At 40.2% G+C, this 24,674-nt stretch overlaps 1 protein-coding gene across 2 annotated transcripts in view; it reads right to left on the bottom strand.

Annotated features, from left to right (window-relative positions):
• Positions 1-24,674, bottom strand: part of MMRN1 (multimerin 1) — an 82,891-nt gene that overhangs the window by 40,862 nt on the left and 17,355 nt on the right. For both annotated transcript variants that reach the window (XM_034440482.3, XM_034440483.3), the window contains exons 2-3: positions 23,759-23,878; positions 15,563-15,669 (exon numbers count right to left, since the gene is read on the bottom strand). In XM_034440482.3, the coding sequence (XP_034296373.2) occupies positions 15,563-15,669; positions 23,759-23,878 (227 nt within the window). The remainder of the gene's footprint in view (positions 1-15,562; positions 15,670-23,758; positions 23,879-24,674) is intronic.

Here is a 24,674-nt window from a genome sequence, read left to right as displayed (position 1 = left end):
AAGTAGCACCAGCTGCCTGCAATTACTGCAAGTTCAAATCTCACCAGGCTCAAGGTTGACTCAGCCTTCCATCCTGTCGAGGTAGGTAAAATGAGGACCCGGATTGTGGGGGCAATAAGCTGACTTTGTATTTAAAAAAAAGAACACCGCTTAGGGGGGTCCGAAAGCCCTACTAAGCAGGTATATACAAAAGTATGAAGGCTATTGCTTAACGCATTGTAAGCCGCTCTGAGTCTCCGGAGAAGGGCAGCATATAAATTGAACCAATAAATAAATAAATAAATAAATAAACAAACAAACAAACTCTGGCAGCTAACATTTATAAACAGAGAACAAACTTCACCGTCATTAGAACTTGGTGATGTTACCAAGTTGGGAAATAAAACATCCACGAGCCAACAACCAAACTCAGAGAGCACCAAGGACTCCACAGTTCAACCCCGAGTCACCATATATTATCTTCTATTGACATGTCAATATTCTTCTCTGAAGAAAAGAATCTCATCAGTCACGCGTCACAGGTGGAAAACAGCCCCATGAATGGGGAGGGGAGGGAAAAGGTCATCCATCTTGAGAAGAAGAAGTCTACTATTGTGACCTGGAATTCCACCCCTGGAAACATTTTAGGATTTCTATTTACTGTGCCTCTTTTTCTCTCTTTCTCTTAAAGGTTACCGTTTGACATAGCACCCCTGCTAGGGTAAACACAGCCCAACCAACATGTCTTGCGGTTCCCTAAATACCCCATGACCTTTCTCTCTTTTCTTTTATGCTTTTATTTCCCTTTCCCTTTTCTCAGAAGCAGTAGCAAAGCCAGAACTGTTCTGAATCTTTGGGGAGTCTTCGTGGTTGATGGTGGGTCCCAAGAGACAGTCCTAGTTATGGAAGCCTGGAGTGTCTGCCTTAATATATGACTTAATGTAGAATTAAGAGTCTAGCGGACCCATCCTGGAGATTCGGAAGGCGCTCAAAGCACAATAAGAAAATGAGCGCAGGAAGGAAAGGGGCGGGGGAAAAAATCATCCTGAACCTCAGCTGCGGCCTTCAACTGAATTTGAGTCTAAAAGGTTTCTTGAAGTACAAAAGGATTAAGGGAAAGAGTGGGACTCGGTATTTCCCGCTCTCTCTTATCTTGGCTTCAGCAGATCCAGTGGGCTTGCTGTTCTTTGCAGATAAATGCCTGCGGGGTCACCAGGTCGCCAAGAAGAAGAAAAAGGAGGGAGCAGAGGATTGTCACTTGCTTGACATGGTTTCTGACTCCTAATGCTATTTTGTGCAGAAAAGCCTGCTTAATATCAGGATCTGGTTCTAAAAACTAGTTTGTCTTATAACCTGCCAGATCAAAGAGTCTTGAAAAGGATATCGGCACTTTGGGTTCAATCAATATTTCTGCTTTTCCACATTCAAAGGTGAATGTAACTTTAGCATGATTGGAATGTAAGCCTTAGAATTGCCCTCTCTCTCTCTCTCTCTCTCTCTGTCCCTCCCTCCCTCTCTCTGTCCCTCTCTCTCTCTCTCTCTCTCTCTCCCTCCCTCCCTCCTCTCTCTCTCCATCCCTCCTTCCCTCTCTCTCAGTCCGTCAGTCCCTCTCTCTCTCTCCATTCCTCCCTCCCTCCCTCTTTTTCTCCATCCCTCTCTCCCTCCCTCCGCTCTCTCTCTCTCTGTCCCTCTGTCCCTCCATCCCTCCCTCTCTCTCTCTCCTTTCCTCTCTCCCTCCCTCCTCTCTCTCTCTCCGTCCCTCTGTCCCTCCTTTCATCTCTCTCTCAGTCCATCCCTCCCTCTCTCTCTCTCCATTCCTCCCTCCCTCCCTCCCTCTCTCCATCCCTCTCTCTTTCTCTCTCTCTCTCCATCCCTCCTTCCGTCTCTCTTTCTCAGTCCATTCCTCCCTCTCTTTGTCTCTCTCTCTCATTCCCTCCCTCTCTCTTCCTCCCAGGGAAGGATGAGGGGAAGGAAAAGGAAGGATGAAGGGACCAAAATTCAACTCCCAATCATAAGAAAGTTAACCTAGAAAATGTGTTCCTTTTATTTAAGAATGGGCAGACTGGTCAAGGAACATCAGAGGCTGTGATTTTTAAAAATACTCCACGTGAATTATAGAAACAATAATGAAGTACTCCATAAATGTACATGTAATCTAGCCACCCTTAAAGCATTATTGTAGCAATACTTACAAGTATAATATAAACTGAAAACTACACGTTCAGCAGCTATGTTATCTTCAGATGGCCATAGCTGTCAACAGGACTTAAGCATTCATCCCAGTTAATTATGTAGGATTTATCAGGTGGCAGCAAGCAGATATAATCTATGATTGGAGGAATCGGTTACTTTCTGCTGATAAAGGACACCTGATGGAGATCCTTTATTCCTTCGTTTACCATTCTTTTGTTCCCAAATATATTCACTGGCATGGCAATGACATTCCTTTGCCCCCCAGTCAGTCAATCACATGCAGCCTCTTCCGCATTAAATTAGTGAACTGGCTTGCTTTGAAAAACACAACGGTTTCCATAACCCCTAACATTTATTAACACTTCTTGATATTTTCATTTATGATCATCTTTTAAATGTAAGCTATAACACACAATATCCCAACAAATATAAGGCTAGCATTGAAAGTACAATCGGCAAAGAAGTCAGTCCAAAACTCCATGTTTCTCTTTCTAAGTTCCTCTTTGTTGCTTTTGTGCTACGTCATTCAATGGTAGACCTCAAAGGTGTTCTCTAGAGCAGGGGTCTCAACCTTGGCAACTTTAAGACTTGTGGACTCCCAACTTGTGGTTCCTGCAACCGCTCTTCATATGTTTTAGCCTCCAGTCCCCTAATCATCTTTGTTGCCCTTCTCTGTACTCTTTCTAGAGTCTCCACATCTTTTTTACATTGTGGCAATCAAAACTGGATTCAGTATTCCAAGTGTGGCCTTACTAAGGCATTATAAAGTGGTATTAAGATTCTATTTGAATGTGTTGCTTCTACTGTTTAGCTTGACCTGCCTTTACCTGCTCAGTAAGCTGTCTTTACCTAATTTAGATAATACTCCATCAGTTTTCAGGATCTCCAAGTTACAAGGACAAATATAAAGAGGTAGAAAAGCTTCCTGCCTAGGAGCCATGCTTCCCAAAATAATCAGGAGGACTTGAGCCCTATTTTAATGGCATTTCTAGGTTGCACCAACAAAATTCAGTAGCCAAACTTTGGATTTGTTGTTGTTATTGTTATTGTTATTGTTGTTGTTGTTGTTGTTGCTATTATTATTATTATTATTATTATTATTATTATTATTATTATTCAAAATTTGGGGTTAAAACCAAGGGTGAAATGGTGGTACAGAGTCTCCATAATGACACCAACTCTTAAACCTAGTCAACTCTCCCCAGATCAGGTCATCTGATATTGATAGTACCTCTCACTCGTAGTAATATCACTGCAATGTATATCCTATGAGCCTCAGAAAACCCCCAAAATTTCCCCAACCAAAAAATCCCAAACCACAACCACAAATTGCCCATCATCTGGCTTGATACTATACAGCTTCTTCTTTTTTCCCCACTCAAATGTCTTATTTGCATATCTTAACAAAAACGTGTGAAATTGATCCATTTTCTTGTTAACTTGAAGGATAAAAATAGAAAAAACAGCTTGAGGTCAGCATCATGCTCTCCCCGTTATTTCGTAGTCAGCATCAGATAGTCTCTTCAATGATAAAAACCATGGAGAGAAAAAAAATATACTATATAATAACTTGCCAGCAGAAGACTGCAATGCCAGATTGGGTGCATCCCAGGAAGCAGGATTTATGAGCCAGGAGGCGCTGCTGAAACAACTTTATTCCTGCCTCAAAGGCCTCCCAGGAGAAATAGTGTGATGGAACTCTGGAGTCCGGAGGAATGTCGGAGGGGGACAAAATTGCTCGTTTCATATTTTAATGTATGCATTTGCATTTTCTTACTTCTGAACAAATATGCATGCTGCAGCACAGATGGCCTTCAAAGCCTCCTCCAATTTATAAAATGCACACAAAAATGCATCGTTTTAAAAGAAAGCATGCATATTTGTGAAAATAACATAGAAATGTGCTGGTTAGAAATTGTGCTTGCAAAAACGTATTTAATTATTGGAAAAACGGGTCAAATGGTATCATTTTAAATTCAGTAAATTTAAATTCAGTAAGGGGCTGCCACAAAGAAGGGGGGGAGGTATCAGCCTATTCTCCAAAGCACCTGAAGGCAGGATAAGAAGCAACGGAAGGAAACTAATCAAGGAGAGAAGCAACCTGGAATTAAGGAGAAACTTCCTAACAGTGAGAACAATTAACCAGTGGAATAGCTTGCCTCCAGAAGTTGTAGGTGCTTCATCACTGGAAGTTTTTAAGAAAAGACTGGACCCATCTGAAATGGTATAGGGTCTCTTGCTTGAGCTGGACTAGAAGACCTCCAAGATTGGACTAGAAGACCTCCAAGGTTGGACTAGAAGACCTCCAAGGTTAGACTAGAAGACCTCCAAGGTCCCTTCCAGCTCTATTCTGATTGATTGATTGATTGATTGATTAATTGATTGATTGATTGATTGAACAATTAATCAGTGGAATTACTTGCCTCCAGAAGTTATGGGTGCTCCAACACTGGAGATTTTTAAGAAGAGATTGGACAACCATTTGTGTGAAATAGTATAGGGCTTCCTGCCTGTGTAGGGGGTTGGACTAGAAGACCTCCATAGTCCCTTCCAAGCCTGTTATTCTGTTAAATGTAAACTTTTTAAAAAAAAAGTCTTGAGACTATACAAAAACAAGATGTGTCATCTTGGAAAGGTGAAAATAGAGGGAAATTGAAAGCGATTTCATCCAACTTTATTCCCAGAAAAAGGTGAAAAACAAAACAAAACTGTGGTTTGCCAACTTCCTCTTTTAAAGAAACTTGCATATCTCACTTTCCATTCAGCTGGATGTTGGACATTGTCAGAGAGTTCCCATAGATTGTGGGAGATTTTGGAATATCAAAGGGTTCTAGGAAGCACATTGCACTGATGAGTTTCCTAGAAGAATCTGGCATTCCTCCTGTGGCTGCACAGTGCACAGCAAGATCAGCAGTTAGTTATGCTAAATAGTTGTGACACGTTACTTAAGGAATTTAACATGCCCTTCAGTACAAATATTTCAAGATATCTCATAGTAGGAAACAAAACCAGAGGAGGAGGAGGAGGAGGAGGAGGAGGAGGAGGAGGAGGAGGAGGAGGAGGAGGAGGAGGAGGAGGAGGAGGAAGAAAAAGAAGGAGGAGGAGAAGGAGAAGAAGGAGAAGAAGAGGAAGAGGAAGAGGAAGAGGAGGAGGAGGAGGAGGAGAAGGAGAAGAAGAGGAGGAGGAGGAGGAGGAGGAGGAAGAGGAAGAGGAAGAGGAGGAGGAGGAGGAAGAAGAAGAAGAAGAAGAAGAAGAAGAAGAAGAAGAAGAAGAAGAAGAAGAAGAAGGAGAAGGAGAAGGAGAAGGAGAAGGAGAAGGAGAAGGAGAAGGAGAAGGAGAAGGAGAAGGAGAAGGAGAAGGAGAAGGAGAAGGAGAAGGAGAAGGAGAAGGAGAAGGAGAAGGAGAAGTCCTCATTTCATGCATGCATGTGTGTCAGGCATATAAATCCATGTAGTCCATTAAAATGCCAGAAGAAGAAAGTTGGAGGAACATTTTGAGAAGAAAGGATGAACAATCACAATAGGAATTGTCTCCTTTTTGCCTCCCTAAGAAAGTAACCTTGGAAACCACTTGTCTTCTTTATGTGGATTTTTTTTTTTCAAATTGTACATCTCAAAATATTTGTATACAGTAGGGAATAGTAAAGGTCACCCCCTGTTTGTTCTTCCTTTGCCCCTTAATTTAGTTTGTTTAGTTTAGTTTTATTATATTTGTATACCGCTCTTCTCCCAAAGGACTCAGGACGGTGAACAGCCATGATAAAACAACATACAAGACAAAATTTAAAAAACATATTAAAACAATTCAATCTTTAGCCAAAAATTTGCCAGGTCTGAGCTGGCTTTGGGGTTTGAAGTGGTGATTAATGTCTCCTTGAATGATGGGTGTGTTTCCATTTGCTTAAAGTCCTTTTTCAACCTTTATTGAAAAAAAGGCCTCTCTGAAGATCTTTATAAAAGTAACTGGATGAAACCTATTATCTGGACCGATGGTGAAATCCAAATTTTCTTACTACCAGTTCTATGGGTGTGGCTTGGTGGGCGTGGCTTGGTGGGCATGGCAGGGGAAGGATACTACAAAATCTCCATTCCCACCCCACTCCAGGGGAAAAATACTGCAAAATCCCCATTCTCTCCCCACTCCAGGGGGAAGGATATTGCAAAATCTCCATTCCCATCCCACTCTGGGGCCAGCCAGAGGTGGTATGTGCCAGTTCTATGAACTGCTCAGAATTTCCACTACCAGTTCTCCAGAACCTGTCAGAACCTGCTGAATTTCACCTCTGATCTGGGCCCATTGCAATTGAGGCTTGACCTGGAATTTAGTACTGAGATTCAGAGGTGGGTTTCACATAATTTTACCACTGGTTCGCTGCGCACGGAAAATGTGAGCATGGCTTGCACGCATGCGCATGGCTTAGGAAACGTGGCTACATAGGATGGCATAGCACCAGGGCAGAGGGGCAGGTGGACCGACGCACAGGTCGCTACTACCGATTTGCCCGAACCGGTCCAAACCAGCTGAATACCACCATTGCTGAGATTCCTTTGAACACATTCCACGTCTGGAAATAAATAAGGGAAATTGACCTACTACAGTCTTCTCTCAGCAGCTTTCATTATCATTGGCCATGTTTGTGCAAACACCTCTCATTATCTACCCGACCAACTAGAGCAGGGAGTTGACGAATGTTATGGGTCCTGTCCCACCTCTGGCTGGCCCTAGAGTGGGAATGGAGATTTTGCAGTATCCTTCCCCTGCCACGCCCACCAAGCCATGCCTACCAAGCCACACCACGGCCACCAAGCCACGCCCACAGAACCAGTAGTAAAAAAATTTGGATTTCACCACTGCCCCACTCTAACACTCTTTCAAAAGGTCCTAAACTGTTTTAATGGGGCCGCGCGCATGCACAGAAGCTTCTGCACATGCGCAGAAGTGTTCTGATGATGTCAGGGTTGGTGGGCGGAGCCTCCCTTCGGTTTTATTACCGGTTCTATAGAATCGGTCCGAACCAGAGGCAACCCACCACTGGCCTCCACATGGTCTGTTTTTTGCTAGCAGAATGCTGCAGGAGGCCATGGAGGCCAAAAATGGGTGGGGGGAGGGCGCATTTGGCCCCTCACCACCTGTTTTGGCCGGTAGAGGCACCACGGGTGGGTCCTTTGATATTCCCACGGGCCAGATTTAAGCACCCCATCGGCTGCAGGCCTTGAGTTTGACACCCCTGTTGTAGCGGAACCAGAAAGCCATATGACCACTTGGTGCCATTTATCAATAGAGACTTTTTTCACATGGTTAATGCATAAAGGGAAAATCTTTTAAAGTCTTTAGATTCCAGCAGAGTTTCAAACATGATGTTCCATTAAGATATCTAACAATTCTTATCACTTGCTCCATTGTTATTATCCATACTAAAACATCTTTGAAGGCGTTGGTGAGTTTAAAGGAGGCAAACTGTGTGCATTCATGAGTGATGGAGGAATAGAATCAATGAAATCCTGGTTTTGCTTAACAAGTAAAATAAAATATTCTGTTTCTGGCAATTGAAAAGCTTTGGCTTTTAATACATGTCCTTTAGGTCTGGATTTGAGAATGTCCAAAGAAGATTTTCATGATCAGTGGCGCAGCAGACTAAAGCACTGTTATTAACATCAGCTGCCTGCAATTACTGCAAGTTCAAATCTCACCAGGCTCAAGGTTGACTCAGCCTTCCATCCTTTCTAAGGTAGGTAAAATGAGGACCTGGATTGTGGGGGCAATAAGCTGACTTTGTATAAAATATACAAAAGTATGAAGGCTGTTGCTTAACACATTGTAAGCCGCCCTGAGTCTCCGGAGAAGGGCGGCATATAAATCAAATTTTTTTAAAAAATGATCAGAAAGGTTTTTAGGTCCCAATGATATGTGGTTAAATCTCCCTTCTGAGATGAATGGGGTTTTTTTTAAAAAAAAAAAAAAAGTTGCTCAGTTTTGTCTGCAATCTGGATTCAAATAATGTTTGAGGAAACGAGCTGTTCCATTCTATCGCTGCATCCTTTGTCTTTGTGTGATGGCAACTCCGGTGCTAAAAACAACAGCAGCAACAACAACGCTAAGTTTCTTCTTGGGAATCGGTTTAGTGGCTATTTATAGTGGTGCGATCAAACTCTTCAGATATTTGTATACATGTGTAAGTATTGATCTTTCTCTTTTGTCTGATGCTCTGTACTCTAGATGGCTTTCTTTATTGTAAACATTATACAGCCATCTACTGGGAAAATTCTACAATTGTACTGTCCCTTTTTCTTTCTTAGAATTCGTCTAAATAAAGTTGAGAATATCTTCTATGAAACCTAGATCCCTTCTCTGAAAAAAAAAATGAAAAAAAAATACCGTGTTTCCCTGAAAGTAAGACTCTGTCTTATATTTATTTTTTTGCCACCAAAAAAGGCACCAGGTCTTATTTTCGGGTGGGGATGTCCACTGACTCACCTCACTTGCACACATTGCCCCCAGCCTCTTTTTCACTATCAGAGGCCTTCAGGAACTTCTTCATCTGGCAAGGCCAGCAAAGCTTTCCTGAAGGCCTCTGCAGCCATTAACCGAGCTCCAGATTGATCCAGAGCTCTGTTATTAGCTATAGAAGCCTTCAGGAAAGCCTTGCCAGCTGCAGCAAAAAAAATGGGCTGAGGTATGAGAGGCCTGGCTGCAACTGTCGGAAGATAAGTAATGGAGCAGCTCCATCCCCACCCTACCTTAATTTTTACCTGTGCATCCTGGAGTGGCGGGGACTTAATTAGGGCTTATTTTGGGGGTAGGGCTTCTATTGGGCGCATGTGTAAAGATCAAGCTAGGACTTACTTTATGAGTAGGTCGTATTTTCGAGGAAATACGGTATTAAGCACCATAACATAAGTAAATATTTGGAAGATCAACATTATATATAAACCCACATTCCCTAACCTGGTACCTCTCAGATGTATGACACTAACTCTTATCAGACACAGTCAGCATTATCTATTAGGGAAGATGTAGACCAAGGGTGTCAAACTTGATTTCATTGAGGGCTGCATCAGGGTTGTGTTTGATCTCGGGGGGGGGACATGGCTGGGGGGGCATGGCCAGCTTGATGTCACTCTGTGATGCCCTCCTGCAACCCTCTGCCAGCAAAAATGGAGGTTGGGGAGTCTGCGTGGCTCACACGGGCTCCATTTTCAGCCACGACAGAGCCTGGGAGGACTGTGCCCCCCCCCCCCCCGAGATCCGTTTTCACTGGCAGAGGCACCGCGGGCCAGTCCTTCATTGTTTCCAGGGTGGGCCCGTGGGCCAGATCTAAGCACCCCATGAGCTGGATCCGGCCCGCATGCCTTGAGTTTGACACCCCTGATGTAGACCATCTTATTTGAAAGGCATGTGATGGGGTATGGTTTTTGATATAAACTAAACAAAATCAGTAACATGTCCATAATTTCCAATATTTTTTCTTGTACGTTGGGGAAATTATCGCAGAAGAAGATGACATTTATACCTCTTTTAGATCAGATTTGGCCTGGTTCTACTCACATTTTTGGCCATTAGTTTGCAAAAGTTCTATTACTGAAATTATAAGAGAACTATAAAGGTTTTTCTCAACCTGTGTAGCTTTGCTTGCTTTGTATAATTCTGGAAACAGATTTTAAGAAGTTGTACTTGTTAGCTTTGTCCAACTTCTCCAAAGAGAAAAGGACAAATGTATTTTCCCTTTCCACCCAAGTTTTTGAACGATAGTCAAACTGATGCATTTCTAATGCAAAATTCTAGGTCTAGATTTTATCAACTTCTCCAGCTATACTTTTAGAGTGCTTACCTTCAGCACCCTGAAAGACATCAACATGATTGTCGTTTACTCTACTCATTGAGATAATCTGAGAAGGCTCAGCTCCAGATGCTTTAGTTATGGCAGCTAATGGTTGTGCTTCCTTTATAACTACTCCAATTCTACAAAATGCACACACTCTTCCTGATTTGTGTGTGATCTCAGCATCCTGAAATTAAAAGTAGTAATCTAGACCAATAAATTGTATTGAACTGACAAATGAGTTATGTCCATCTTTGGTGGCTTCGACTATACATAATCGCTTCCATCTTTGTAAGGGTGGAAGTAATAAATGTAATGAAATCAGGGGTGGGCTACAAAAATTTTAGAAAGGGGTTCTCTGCCCAGTTGCTGGGTAGGCGTGGTCATGGTGGGCGTGGCCTAGTCAGCCTCCTGCACCATCGCCCTCCCCGGGCTCCAGAGGCTTTCCTCAAGCCTCTGGGAGGTTGAAAATGGCCTCCCCAGGCTCTGGAGGCTGGAAACGGGCCCGTTTCCAGCCTTTCCGATCTCCCGGTAGGCCCATTTTTCACCCTTCCTGAGCCCTGCACTTACCTGCATCCAAAACGGGCCACGTGGGAGGGGAGGGCTGAGTGGGGCGGGGCCAGCCAGGACTGGGATTTGGGGGTTCTCCAAATTGTACAGAATCTTAGCTAGAGGTTCTGCCAAACCCCTGCGAACCCTTGAAGCCCACCCCTGAATGAAACTGTAATAAACAATCAACCATAATTGTTTCCAAAATTCTGTTAGACAAAATCCCAACTAAATGATTTTCGGAACTGTCGCTTTTATTATTTTTAGGAGATGTTGATTGAGTGTGGCCTTAGATAACCTGGATTGGCTTTATCCAGTCCTTTAGATTAGACTGCTATGGACTGCAGACACTCTTATGGATGGAAAATGTTGTTCATTCATGGAATGAGCAACAACCAAGTTTCCACAAATGAAGCGAAACATTTCCCTCCATAGAGTCTCCATACCACCCTTCAGGCTGCTTACCTAACACTTCAAAGGAGATGGAATATGGGCAATAAAGGAAAAAAGAAGAAGAGACCCCTCAAGGTATCCAGTTTTGGACTGAAAACACAGAATTCTAGGGTGTTTTTTCCCCCCTGTTCTATAAATCAAGATCAAATAAACCTTTGGAGCTTAAGGGCATATTTAAAATGTATGTTGAGAGCATAGGTGACTCCACTCACAAAATGGCTGTCATGAGAGACACAAATAATCCACTTTACCAGAAGGGATAGCAGCTCTTTTCCCTGGATACTTTCTACTATCCTGGTGAGGGTTTTTTTTGTTTTGTTTTGTTTTTACGAGGCCTAAAGGCAGTACTGCAAATAGATAGGCTGCTAGAGGCTAATGCTTTCGAACATGACAGCTCCCTATTTATTTTTTCATTTAAAAGAATCATTAAAAAATAATCAGATGGGATAGGGTGCCTAATGGGTACCCAGGGAGGAGTCTGGGGGCTTTGCTGGTGCCTGTAAGCACTGTAACGCAGTTTCATTTTCACTGGCTTGTTTAATCTTTTATATTTATTATAACGGAATAGAGTAAGAGTAATAATAAGAGTAACCCGTTGCAAGCATTTTAGATTTGTGTGGGTTTAACCACCTCCATTGTGGCATGCGAGACCGTCTTGCTTTCAGGGAGGTTAACGTTTGTAAGTATTAAGGTTTCTCCCTCACGGATGGAAACAGCAGTGGGGTCTCTCTATTTCTGCCCATAAATTTTTAATCATAGCCTCCTCCTTTCCACCACTGATTGAGTTCCCTACCGCAGCTAATGGCATGTCTTGTAATATTCATCCATGTAAAATATGTATATGGATGCCATTTCTTATTTTTTTCAAAGGCAGCTCTCGCATAAGGCGAGCTGAATGCTTTTCAAACTAGGGCAAATTTGTTCCATGTTTGATCACCGGGCTAATCAGAACATACAGGGGAAAGAGACAAGGTGGGTATAATCATCTGGATGGCATTGTGCCACCTGCCTCAAACGGAAAGCCAAAGGAGAAACCCAGGATGTAAATTTCCTTTGACTTCAATGGGAATGGGGTTGAGTATCTAAATGCATGCCCTCCGGCTGGAATACGTTCAAAAGCTGAGATGCCTTAAAAAGTCAACAGGTCAAACTACGAGAGGTGAATGAATTTTTAAACAAGAGGCATTTTGACGGCCGTGATTTAATATCTCCAAGTAATTACTTTATCAAATGATTCCATGAAATGATTCCAGCTTTTGTTGCCAGGAGTTAAACAGATAGTAATATATTGTTAACTATGGTGGAGATGGAGACGCGGCCAATCTTTTTTTCTTTCTTTCTTTCTTTCTTCCTTCCTTTCTTTCTTTCCTTCTTTCTTTCTTTCTTTCTCTTTGTTTCTTTCTTTCTTTTCTTTCTTTCTTTCTCTTTCTTTCTTTCTTCTTTCTTTCTGTCTTTCCTTCCTTCCTCCCTGCCTGCCTCCCTTCCTTCTATTATCCTCTACTACCTTCCCTTATTGATATCATTGTTATGATTATATTATTTTGTTATTTGTATTTACATCAAGAGCTTCTGCATCACATAAATTCCTTATGTGTCCAATCACTCTTTACCAACTAAACTGTTCTGTTCTGTCCTATTCTATTCTAGATTTCATTCTTTCTTTCTTTCCTTTTTCCTCTCTCCCTCCCTCCTACCCTCCCTTTCTCCCTTTCTCTCTTTCTCCATTCCTTCTTTCCTTCCTTCCTTCCTTCCTTCCCTCCTTCCTTCCAAATGAAATTCCTTCAGAAAAAAAATTAATAGACCGAATTCAACCCAGAAGTCTCCTGCTTTACATTCCAGCATTTTTACAGGGATAGTCTCAAAGTATAATATGTATAACAAATAAGAAAGTAGTTCAAATCAAATTTTCTCTTTTCTCTTCTGCTTTTCAGCAACCGATGATGTATCATTAAAATCAAAAGGCATCTGATGTATGGATCAACTTCCAGAATTAATTAATTAATATTAGTTTGTCTGCTTGCCTGCTTGCTTGCTTGCTTATATTTATTATTTATACATTTTTAGCCACCCATCTTATCATAGGGTAATTCCTCACCAGCCTTCTATTGCTGACATTTTCAAGAACTGTTATATCATTTTCCTTTTAATTCCAATAAAAGAAAGCCAAACAATCACATGCTAGCTATACAAATCTCTCTAAAAGGTACTAAGCTGGCCAAAATCTCACAGTGCAATCCTTTTTAATAATAATGATTACTAGATTTTATCAAAAAATTCAGTGAATAAATCAAAACAGGAGGCAGAGATATTTGAGGGGCTGCCACAAGGAAGAGGGGGTCAATTTATTCTCCAAAGCAGCCAAAGGCAGGACAAGAAGCAATGCATGGAAACTAAACAAGGAGAGAGAACTAACCTAGAACTAAGGAGAAATTTCCTGACAGTGAGAATAATTAACCAGGGAACAGCTTGCTTTTAGAAGTTGTGGGTACTCCATCATTGAAGGCTTTTAAGAAGAGATTGGACAGCCACTTGTCTGGAATGGCATAGGATCTCCTGCTTGAGCAGGGAGTTGGACTAAAAGACTTCCAAGGTCCATTCCGACCAAGGTTATTCTAATATTTCTTTTGACCTTAGTTGATCTAGTTTCTTGAATTGTTGCAATTCACAAAAGGAAGAATTTCTAGAGAAATGCTAGAGTGATATTTGTCAGTTTCCAATGTTATCTCAAATAAATTTCATTCTCAAACACAAAGTCTTTGATGAAATCTCTTATTTATTGAAGAATAATGATCTAGTCCTGAACTCATTTGCAGCCGAAACTGATCCTCTGATCCCAAACCCCTCCCTTTCCGTTCCTCAAATCTCAGTGTCTCATTGGCCATCTTCCAAGTCCATCTTTCATCTCAACTACTTCAAGTCACAGGAATTCCCCCCTCCCCCCATCACCTAGGTGACGTTATCTGCCGGGGAAAAGAACTGGGTGAAAAGCCAAGCTCCTACTTGTAACAGGTTCTTTCTCTTTCATTTTTTTTTTTCACTCATTCATGTCAGCACTGGGGAAATCATAGTTTGGAGCACTGACAATATTATAGAATTACAGTTATTGTCTACAACAGTCATTTTAGTCTAGTGGCTTCAGAAATCAGAATTTGGCTCTTCACATGAGGATCTTCATCCAAGGCAAGTATCAGGGTAAGACAAAGAGCTTTGCCCTAATTGTTTAATTTGTTCTGTGGTGTACTGCCAGTTCTCTCCATCCTTCAGCTCTTTTCACTCTCTTGGTATCAGCTCTATTGCTGTAATACATTGGTTCTATTCTTGACCTCTGACTAACGCAGTAATTCTATAGCAATCACCTTTCTTTATTATATGTATATTCATCATCAACTGCTATGCACACCACAACAGTTGTGTGCATAGCAGTTATAGTGAGACCCACATGAGCTGTTTCTGAGCATCTTGGAGGGATGATGAATATACATATAATAAAGAAAGGTGATTGCTATAGAAGTGTGTGTGTGTGTGTGTGTGTGTGTGTATGTATGTATGTATGTATGTATGTATGTATGTATGTATGTGCCTCAAACCACTCCTACCTTCTGCCTAGACAAGCCTCTGTAGTTTTCTTGGCAATATTTCAAAAGCCATTTGCCACTTTTCTTTCTAGAAAGAAAGAAAGAAAGATATACCGTACCTGACTCAAGGATTTTGTACTTAAGGCAGTACTAGGTTTAATACCAATAGTAAAAAAATAATTCCTTTTTCCTCTTGCTAATTAACAGAAACAGCTTTTCTCAACATTAAGAAAACTGAGATCATGGCACCCGGCCCTCTCAATTCATGGCAAATAGATGGGGAAGAAATGGAGGTAATGACAGATTTTATTTTCCTGTCCTCCAAGATCACCGCACATGGGAACTACAGCCAAGAAATTAAAAGACACTTGCTCCTGGGGAGGAAAGCTATGGCAAATCTAGACAGCATACTAAAAACACCGAGACATCACCCTGCCAACGAAAGTGCGCATAGTCAAGGCTATGATTTTCCCAGTTGCAATGTATGGCTGTGAAAGTTGGACCATAAGGAAGGCTGACTGCCAAAGAATTGAGGCCTTTGAACTATGGTGCTGGAGAAGACTCCTGTGAGTCCCTTGGACTGCAAGGCGATCAAACCAGTCAGTCCTAGAGGAGATAAAACCCTGACTGTTCTTTAGAAGGCCAGATCCTGAAGATGAAACTCAAATACTTTGGCCACCTAATGAGAAGGAAGGACTCACTGGAGAAGAGCCTAATGCTGGGGACAATTGAGGGCAAAAGAAGAAGGGGATGGCAGAGAACGAGGTGACTGGATGGAGTCACTGAAGAGTAGGCGTGAGCTTAAATGGACTCCAGAAGATGATAGAGGACAGGAAGGCCTGGAGGAACATTTTCCATGGGGTCGCGATGGTCGGACACGACTTTGCAACTAACAACAACGAAGCTTTTCTATTCTGCACCAGTTTGATAGCCAGTTGACTTTAATTATCAGAAAAGGTTTTTGTCGTTATTATTATTTAAATATTTTCCATACCTGTTGGCTGGCATGTTCCTCCACTGTATCCTGGACAGCATTTCCACTCCAGTGAAGTAACTATCATATGTTTGATCCTGTAAACTTGGTGGGTCCTTGACTGGGAACTGCAAGGTGATTTGAAAAGCAGATATTAGTGGGAGGTCAGGGTGAAGCGACATGATATAGGATGATAGATCAGTAATAGGCCACAGGGGGATTAGTTTTGAAGTGTATTGATTGCATCTTGTGGAAGACTACAAGCAAATGCTTTTTGACAGAATCAAGGCATGTCAAAGCTAATAATAATAAACATTTCAGGAGCACAAATGAATGAGAGGAGGCATTTATTTAAGTATATATGATCATCGGCTCTGTGAGGAAAATTTTCAGCGATGTCTGAGAAGCAGAAATAATTCCCAAGAAAAAGTAAGAAATTGTAGAGCAATAAAATGACATGTTTATGAACCGTGGAATTGGTATCACACTGAAAAAAAACTAATGCATTTCCTCTCAATGCTGAGAAGTAAACAAAATAACATCTGAAAGAAGAATCCTAGGGACGGAGGGCCAAATCAAAAAGGCCCTGTTTCTGATCACTTTCTGATCAAAAAGGCTCTGTTTCTTAAAGCACAGAGATCTAGTCATCACAAGAATCACAGTAAAAAAATCACTGTTTTGCATTATCGATAAAGGAGAATATTTGTCATTCAGGGTTGAAATGAAGGGTCCTTGGTGCTTTCTGAGCTTGGTTGTTTTTTTAGCACTGATGATGTTGCCTAACTGGGTAATGAAACATCTGCAAGACAATAGCCAAGCTCAGAGAGCACCAAGGACCCTGACTTTTTTGTATTGTGTGAACCCACCTCTGTCATTATTTTATGACACCCTCAAAATGAGCTTCACTGAATATAGTTACTACAGTTAATATAATCATGGTGTTGCTTTTCCTTAAATTGAGATGAAGCCCTGAGCACAAAATATACCCCACCTTACAGATGTTGGTAAGAACAAGTAAAATATTTTGACTTGGAATACTGCATCCACTTTTGGCCACCACAATGTAAAAAAGGTGCTGAGACCTAGAAAGAGTGCAGAGAAGAGCAGCATAGATGATTAGGGGACTGGAGACTAAAATAAACATATAAAGAATGATTGCAGGGACTGGGTATGTCTAGTTGGATGAAAAGAAGGATTAGGGGTGACATGATAGCAGTGTTCCAATATCTCAGGGGCTGCCACAAAGAAGAGGGAGTCTCAAGCCATTCTCCAAAGCCCCTGAAGGAAAGGCAAGAAGCAATGGATGGAAACTAATCAAGGAGAGATCCAGCCTAGAACTAAGGAGAAGTTTCCTGACAGCGAGAACAATTAATCAGTGGAACAACTTGCCTCCAGAAGTTGTGGGTACTCCAACACTGGAAGTTTTTAAGAAGAAATTGGATAACCATTTGTCTGAAATGGTATAGGATTTCCTGCCTGTGTAGGGGGTTGGACTAGAAGACCTCCAAGGTCCCTTCCAACTCTGTAATTCTATTCTATTCTATTCTAGTCTAGTCTAGTCTAGTCTAGTCTAGTCTAGTCTAGTCTAGTCTAGTCCAGTCCAGTCCAGTCCAGTCCAGTCTAGATTCCCCACCGAGTACCTATTGGCAGACTGCTGAAGCTCCAGAACTTCAGAAACCTTTAACATACTCCTATTTCATTTAGAAGTTGAAAGTAACATTCAGCAGTCGAAATTTGCCATTTTAATTTCCCATCATGTTCCATCATCAGTCTTGGTACCTCCAGATATATGGGCAACTTTGAGATCAGGGATTTTTTTTTTTCTGGAAGCCACAATCAGTGGGTAGAACTGGTACCTGTGTTACCTTTTATGAAATATACAAGATCAAAATAGTCACTCCCAGAAGAAAGGAATCAATTTTATAGGAAAGGGTAATAATTATAGCATATTACAAAAATAGCTTGCCATAAGGAGAGGATGATACATTAAAAAGCAAATTATATCAAATGTAATCTTATTTATAGCCCTTACACTTGAGATTCCTATTTGAATTTTCATCACTTACACTGAAGGCAAGGAGTGCAGTAGGCTAAGAGCAAAACTGAATAAATATCCATTTTTTCCAGAAGTTAAAATTATGCCTTTGGTTTCAGCATGACTATGAATAAGATGCAATGCAAATGTGTGTAATTAAGAGCATGAAATCTGGTTCCGAAATACTCATGTCCACTCAAAGTTTCTGCTCAAGTGAATCCCTAGAAACCTTTTCGGGTTGCTAGAGTAACATCTAATTAGTGGGGAGATTTTCGCAACCAAATTGCCTTCTGGGATTTGCTCACATTTACATCTTCTTTCTTATCATTGCGATCTACTCAGGATGACTTTGGATTTTGCAGTCAAGCAACAACCTACGCATAGTTGGCCATGCATTTGGGATCTACTCTGAAAATAAAGATTCCATCATCACAAGGTTCTAGATAGTATGGATGATTCTAAGTATACTCTGTGCAATGAACAAAGTACTCAGTTTAAATTAATAGCAATAGCACTTAGATTCAGATACCGCTTCACACAGTGCTTTACAGCCCTCTCTAAGCGGTTTACAGAGTCAGCATATTTCCCCCAACAATCTGGGTCCACATTTTACCAACCTCGAAAGGATGGAAAGCCGAGTCAACCTTGAGTCTGGTGACATTTGAACTGCCAAATTGCAGGCAGCCGGCAGTCGGCAGAAGTAGCCTGCAGTACTGCACTCTAACCACTGCACCACCGTGGCTCATAATACTTCATACAGAAAAAAATCAAGGAGTTTTTATGATCAGGGATGTATGACCCTCCCTTTTTTCTCCACATTGTCTGGCTATGTGTGGAAGAGCCATGCACAAAGATGGCAGACTTCTATTTCCCCAACTAAAGAACAGATTATTGCAGTAAGAAGCGAAGGATGTCTTGGAAAGTAAAGTGCTGGAAAAGGAATAGCCAGGATTTTATCTGTTAACAAACAGTGAGTGGACCTTCTGCTAGTATGGAGGAAAGAGTTTCAGGAATAGAGATGCCATCTTCTGTTTTTAAGGCCTTTTGTGTAGGACAAGGCTGAACATGAGTTGCAAACCTTGCTCCCTCCCTTAAGGGTTTTTTAAAGATTTTTTATTCCACTTATCCATTTATTTTTAAGAATTGAAGCTGTAGGACAGGGGTGTCAAACTTGATTTCATTGAGGGCCACATCAATGTTGTGTTTGACCTCGGAGGTGAGAGGGAGCATGGCCAGGGTGGGCATGGCCAGCTTGATGTCACTCATTGAGGCTCCGTTTTCGGCCGTGATGGCCTCCTGCAGCTCTCTGCCAGCAAAAATGGAGCTTGGGGTGGCCACATGCGGCCCACCCAGGCTCCTTTTTGCTGGCAGAGGCACCACGGGCTGGTCCTTCACTGTTTCCAGGGTGGGCCCATGGGCCAGATCTAAGCACCCCGAGGGCCCGATCCAGCCCGCAGGCTTTGAGTTTGACACCCCTGCTGTAGGAGAATGACAGGCAGAGCCTGGGGGCAGAGTCAAGAGAGGAATTAGCCTGGAATCAATAGGTTCCCACAAGCAGCCTTACTTCTCAAATTCCATTAACTCCTATCTAGCGCCAATTTAGCACTGACTATTAGTTGACTAGATTCTTGTGCCTAGCCATGAGCAATAACTCAGCTTAAATGGAACTTAATGTGTGGTCGTGATTCTTCGCTCCTCACGAAAGCTTTTATTGCAGGCAGTAAAGCCTTGCTACATAGCAAAGAAACACTCTCAGTATCATATTTCTTTATAGGAAGGCATCATAGCCATTCCTGGGATAGATGTCTACTTCTACTCTCCCAACAAAATACCAAGGAAGAAAATGTGATTGAGTGGTAGAGAGAGCAAAACTCACCATTTGCCTTCTGGTCATGGATAAATGCTTTTGTGCACAAAGTAAATTGTGAAAATACCCATGAAATATTCTCAAAATTCTTAAACTGCTTATTGTACTCCGCCCTGCCTAGACCTTTGGTGGAGAGAAAGGTGAGTTCTATAAGTCACCGTGTTCATGATTTTTTTTTTAATTTCCTATCATTTCTTGAAGTTATAGAATCTTGTCTATTTAATAGGTTGTTTTTCTTTGTCTCCCATCAAATTTGTATCTTGTAAGAATATAAGCAACCATTGTGAAACAAATTACTGCGTGGTGAGTGGAGAAAATGCTAATATTGGCTAAAGGAAGAATGTTATGAATTCCAGGCACATTTTGACGCTAATACTCATGTCCTCAATACACTTCAGAATTTCAGAAGGTTTTTCCCTGATCATCATTTAAATCCCTTTCACATATATTCAGTTATTTAAGAATAAGAAATGTGTTTGGATTGCCATGGATTGTTAATCAATTGTCTTCAGCGCCTTACATGAATATCCGAGCTAAAACTAAGACTGCAGCCTGATCTGATTCAAAACAGAAACGGTTTGAGGAAAACAAGTCCATGCATATTTCAAATGCTGAATGACTATGTAATTAAATTTGCTGTTGATCTTAGATGAAGGGTATTTCAGGCACAGCAACAAAGATACGGACACTGAAATGGTTTTGAGTTTTATAAAAGGAGATGGATTACATTTTTTTTTTTTAAAAAATTGCTTCTGGAATTTAATCGTATGTTATAGATATGCCAGCCTGCCACCTAGTGGAAAATGGAACAAATAGGTTTGAAGGTCCTGGAAAATACACATTTGGAGAATTAAAACAAATCTTTCCCAAACTAGTATTAGATTTAGGAAAACTGAATGAAAACATTGTTCTTTTTAAGAGGTTTGAGAATTACCAAATGCTTGGGTAAGGAAGGCAAATGACCATCCATTTCAACTTCAGGAAATTCTCCAAGCAGAAAATTTTTATTTTTAAGATGTTGAAATCTTAAAAATAGAGCATCCAACACATAGGTAGAGATAGGCAAATCAGTTTTGTTTCTAGACTTCAATTTTTTCTTAAGTCTCTTCTAACTCATTTATGCTTTAGATTTATCTTTTAATGTGTGAGAATTGTTACTTAGCTATATATCTATATGCTATAGAGCACTGCACACCAGAACAACTAGACACAATAACAGTTTTTTTCCCGAACGCCACCACTCTGCTAAACAAATAATTCCCTCAATACTGTCAAACTATTTACTAAGTCTGCGCTGCTATTAATCTTCTCATCGTTCCCACCACCCATCTCCTTTCACTTATGACTGTATGACTGTAACTTTGTTGCTTGTATCCTTACGATTTATATTGATATTGTTTCCTGATTGCTTATTTGTACCCTATGACTATCATTAAGTGTTGTACCTTATGATTCTTGATGAACATATCTTGTCTTTTATGTACACTGAGAGCATATGCACCAAGACAAATTCCTTGTGTGTCCAATCACACTTGGCCAATAAAAATATATATTCTATTCTATTCTATTCTATTCTATTCTATTCTATTCTATTCTATTCTATTCTATTCTATTCTATTATCTACTTCCAAAATACCCTTTTTTTCAAAATAGACTTTTTTTTTAAAAAAAAAACTTGGTTTGAGGGTGGTTGGAGAAAATTTAGGAAGTGCAAATGCTCCTAAATAAGCTTTCTTGATGAATAATGATAGTTTATGAATAACAAAGTTAAGAATTCATATCTGTATTCAAGATCAGCTACAAAGCATCCTTAATCATGAGTTGCCAATATGCAGCTTGGGTACCAGAAATAACCTAGACAGCAAAAATTATATCACTTCTGAACACAGAGGAGGTGAATGCCCCTCTGTTCTGTTTAGATCTGATGATATTTACAAGCTTTCTTAGCCCAGAAAACCTTGTCAGTTTAGATTACTGTACAAGAGCTGGATGAAAAATAGATGAAATTCTGAGGAGCTACAAACTCATTGACTATGGATGCCTGCAAAATCTCATTGTATTTGTCAACCAGCCATTCCAATACCAAGGCATAAATGATCTTGCCTTAGTCCAATCGCTGAATCAGAAGAGAATTCAGTCTTGTCTGAAAACAGACTTCACCTATACATGTTACATAATGTAATAGTGTTACACAACTTCGTGTTTGAATTGTCTTTTCTAACACACACTTTTTCACAGACATTCTGGTTTTGGCACACTGAAAAAGGGGCAGCAGTTTGCGGAGTCAAAAGCAATAAACACATACAATAAAAGCTGAAAGGGTTTATTACGCAAAGCATAGCGAAAGAATTACTTCAGCTGCAAAGCACAGTTTAAATAGGAAATATCCATTGGCAAGGCAGGAAAACAGCACATATAATATTCAGTAGAAAATGGTGAATATGGGTCAAAAATCTAAACCCTTTAATAATTCGTTTAGTTTAGTTCATTCTCTTTTCTTTAAAGGCAGCCGTAGATATCCCTCATATTATTCTGGCTAGTGTTTGCCACCTTTCATAGGTAAACTGAGGTTTGTTTCTTGGAGTGACTGATAGAATGTATACCGGTATCTTTCTTAATTCATTCTTAATTAATCAGATATCTGATTCTTCTTAATTAATCAGATATCTTCCCAGACAATGGTCACAGACATTCTACAAATAAAGGGTACACGTGGATAAGGAAAATCTGCCTGACCATGACAGTCTAACTTCTTGTAGTTGGCTAACTTTATGATTAAAGATTTAAGATCGTGCTATATTGACACAATTAATTATAATCCAGAAATGCCAGAACAACTAGATACAGAGGTAGGTTTTTCACCTCGTGCCATCACTCTACTGAATACCTAATTCCTACAGTACTGTCTCATGTCTATGGATATTTACCCATCTAGTAGGGATGTGTTACTATTATCCTTCTCATCTTTTCTACTACCTTCTCCTATTGGTATCTTATGATTATATTTAGTTTGTTGTTTGTATGTATATTGAGAGTTTATGCACCAGAGACAAATGCCTTGGTTTTCCAATCTCACTTGGCCAATAAAGAATACTCTACTCTACTCTACTCTACTCTACTCTACTCTACTCTACTCTACTCTACTCTACTCTACTCTATCAATGGAACAACTTGCCTCCAGAAGTTGTGGATGCTCCAACACTGGAAGTTTTAAAGAAGAGATTGGATAACCATTTGTCTGAAATGGTATAGGATTTCCTACTTGAGCAGGGGGTTGGACTACAAGACCTCCAAGGTCCCTTCCAACTATTCTATTCTATTCTATTCTATTCTATTCTATTCTATTCTATTCTATTCTATTCTATTCTATTCTATTCTATTCTATTCTATTCTATTCTTAGAAGCACTTATATCAAGCTGTGCAGGTATCATATTCCAAAAACTAAAAGCAAAAGACGTAAGAGTAATCCATCAACTACTGGTTTGTAGTCCTTAACATATAAAATGAAAAAGCATCCCTATAGGAGAAAGGTCCTTGCTTTTCTTCTACGATTCCAACACACAAACACCACACAAATCCATACAAAAACACAGGAAATTAAAAGAAATTAATTATATTATCCAGCCAGAACATTTAAAGAGAGTAATGAACTTTTTACTTTGTTCTGTAATTATTTTAAGGGAGATATGTATGATTTGAACAAATAATCCATTATTTAACCGAGCAAATGTTTATGAAAATGAATGTAGCATAACTATTACATTTTGGGGGGATATATTCTTCTTCTGAAATTAAATTAATTATTAGAATCCTGTGGCACATATCTTGGAAAAATAAAACTTGGCTTATAAGTAGTTAGTCAAAACAAGTTATAAACTAATAATTTAAAGATATTGTACTCGGTTGTTATTGTTTTGTATAAGAACAGGAAGAATCATGTACCTTCCATGCAGACAGTCCAAAGTTCAAACCTCAACATCTCCAGTTAGCATTAAAAAATACCTTCTTATCTGGAATTTTGGATAGTTTTTCCCAATTACTAGATTGAAATAGGTGGAAGGTTGATATGTAACTGTATTCTGTGTTCCACCATTAAGAAAACTTTAATTTTTCCAGAATCTTTAGCAGAAACATCATTTAATATTAGTTTCCTTTATCCCATCCTTGGATGGAATATTTTGTGTATTTCAGGTTCTCTCTTCCTACAGATTGGCCTAAGAGGATTGAATATTTCTAAGCAGTTTTCACACTCTTCATTAATGTAGCTAATCAACATTTAAAAAGCACCTCAGTGATATAAATCCTATTACACACCTTGTTCCACAGGATCCTGTAATCCAAGTGCATGGCTTGGCTCTCCCAGAGCTGTAGCTTTGTACATTGTCAACCACAATTGTGGGCTGAAGCCTTGTGTGAACGTAGGCACACCAGTTCCTAAGCAAATAGAAGGAGAAACAAGATTTATTATACAACTGATAACATAAGTGAAAATTCTGATGGGTATCTGGGAAAAAAAATCACTGCAACTAGCTCTGACTTTACTCTGCAACTGTGCACTTTATCCCCTCTAAAACATGGACATTGAGCCAGCTGAGTTTAGGAATACATCCTAAGAATTATTGGCGTCTCCAAGAAAGTAAACTACCATTTAAAATACAAGCACTCCGTTTTGTCTGGATTAATCTTAAATCGTTCCTTTCCTTCAGCCCATGAGTGACATCAAAATCCTGTTTAGAACTTCAGCAGCTTTCTTGAATGAAGTGGACCAGGTATGTGATAAGTAAAAGTTAGACAGCTTAATCCCTCTACTGAAATTAATGTCTAAGGCTGCAAATATGATTCAGTTTATGTTTCATAAATTCTCAATATCGATCAGCAGATGGCAACCTTTCCCAAGGCACATTTCCAAGACTTTTTCATAGGCTGGCAAAGAGATAGACTAAGATAATGTACAGTCTTTCTGTAAAGTTTTTCTTGAGTTGCCCAGTTTCTAAGTCCTAGTATTTGAGAATGTAACCTGTTCTTCTTAATTTATACATCTTATCTTATACAAAGAGCCTTAATAAAAAATATTCAAATCAATGATTCAAATTAGTTTGACTAATTTCAAACTAATATTCAAATTAATTTGACCCTTAATGACTCCATGAAGATAGCCATTTATGTTTCCTGGCAACAAAGCAAACATTTGTTGGGATTTGTTCAATATTCTAGTCTAGCCTAGGCTATG

The sequence above is a fragment of the Pantherophis guttatus genome, chromosome 8 (genome assembly GCF_059756535.1).
Source record: "Pantherophis guttatus breed Tessera chromosome 8, ASM5975653v1, whole genome shotgun sequence".
NCBI classification, from domain to species: Eukaryota; Metazoa; Chordata; class Lepidosauria; order Squamata; family Colubridae; genus Pantherophis; species Pantherophis guttatus.
This window is presented reverse-complemented; position numbering and strand designations above follow the sequence as displayed.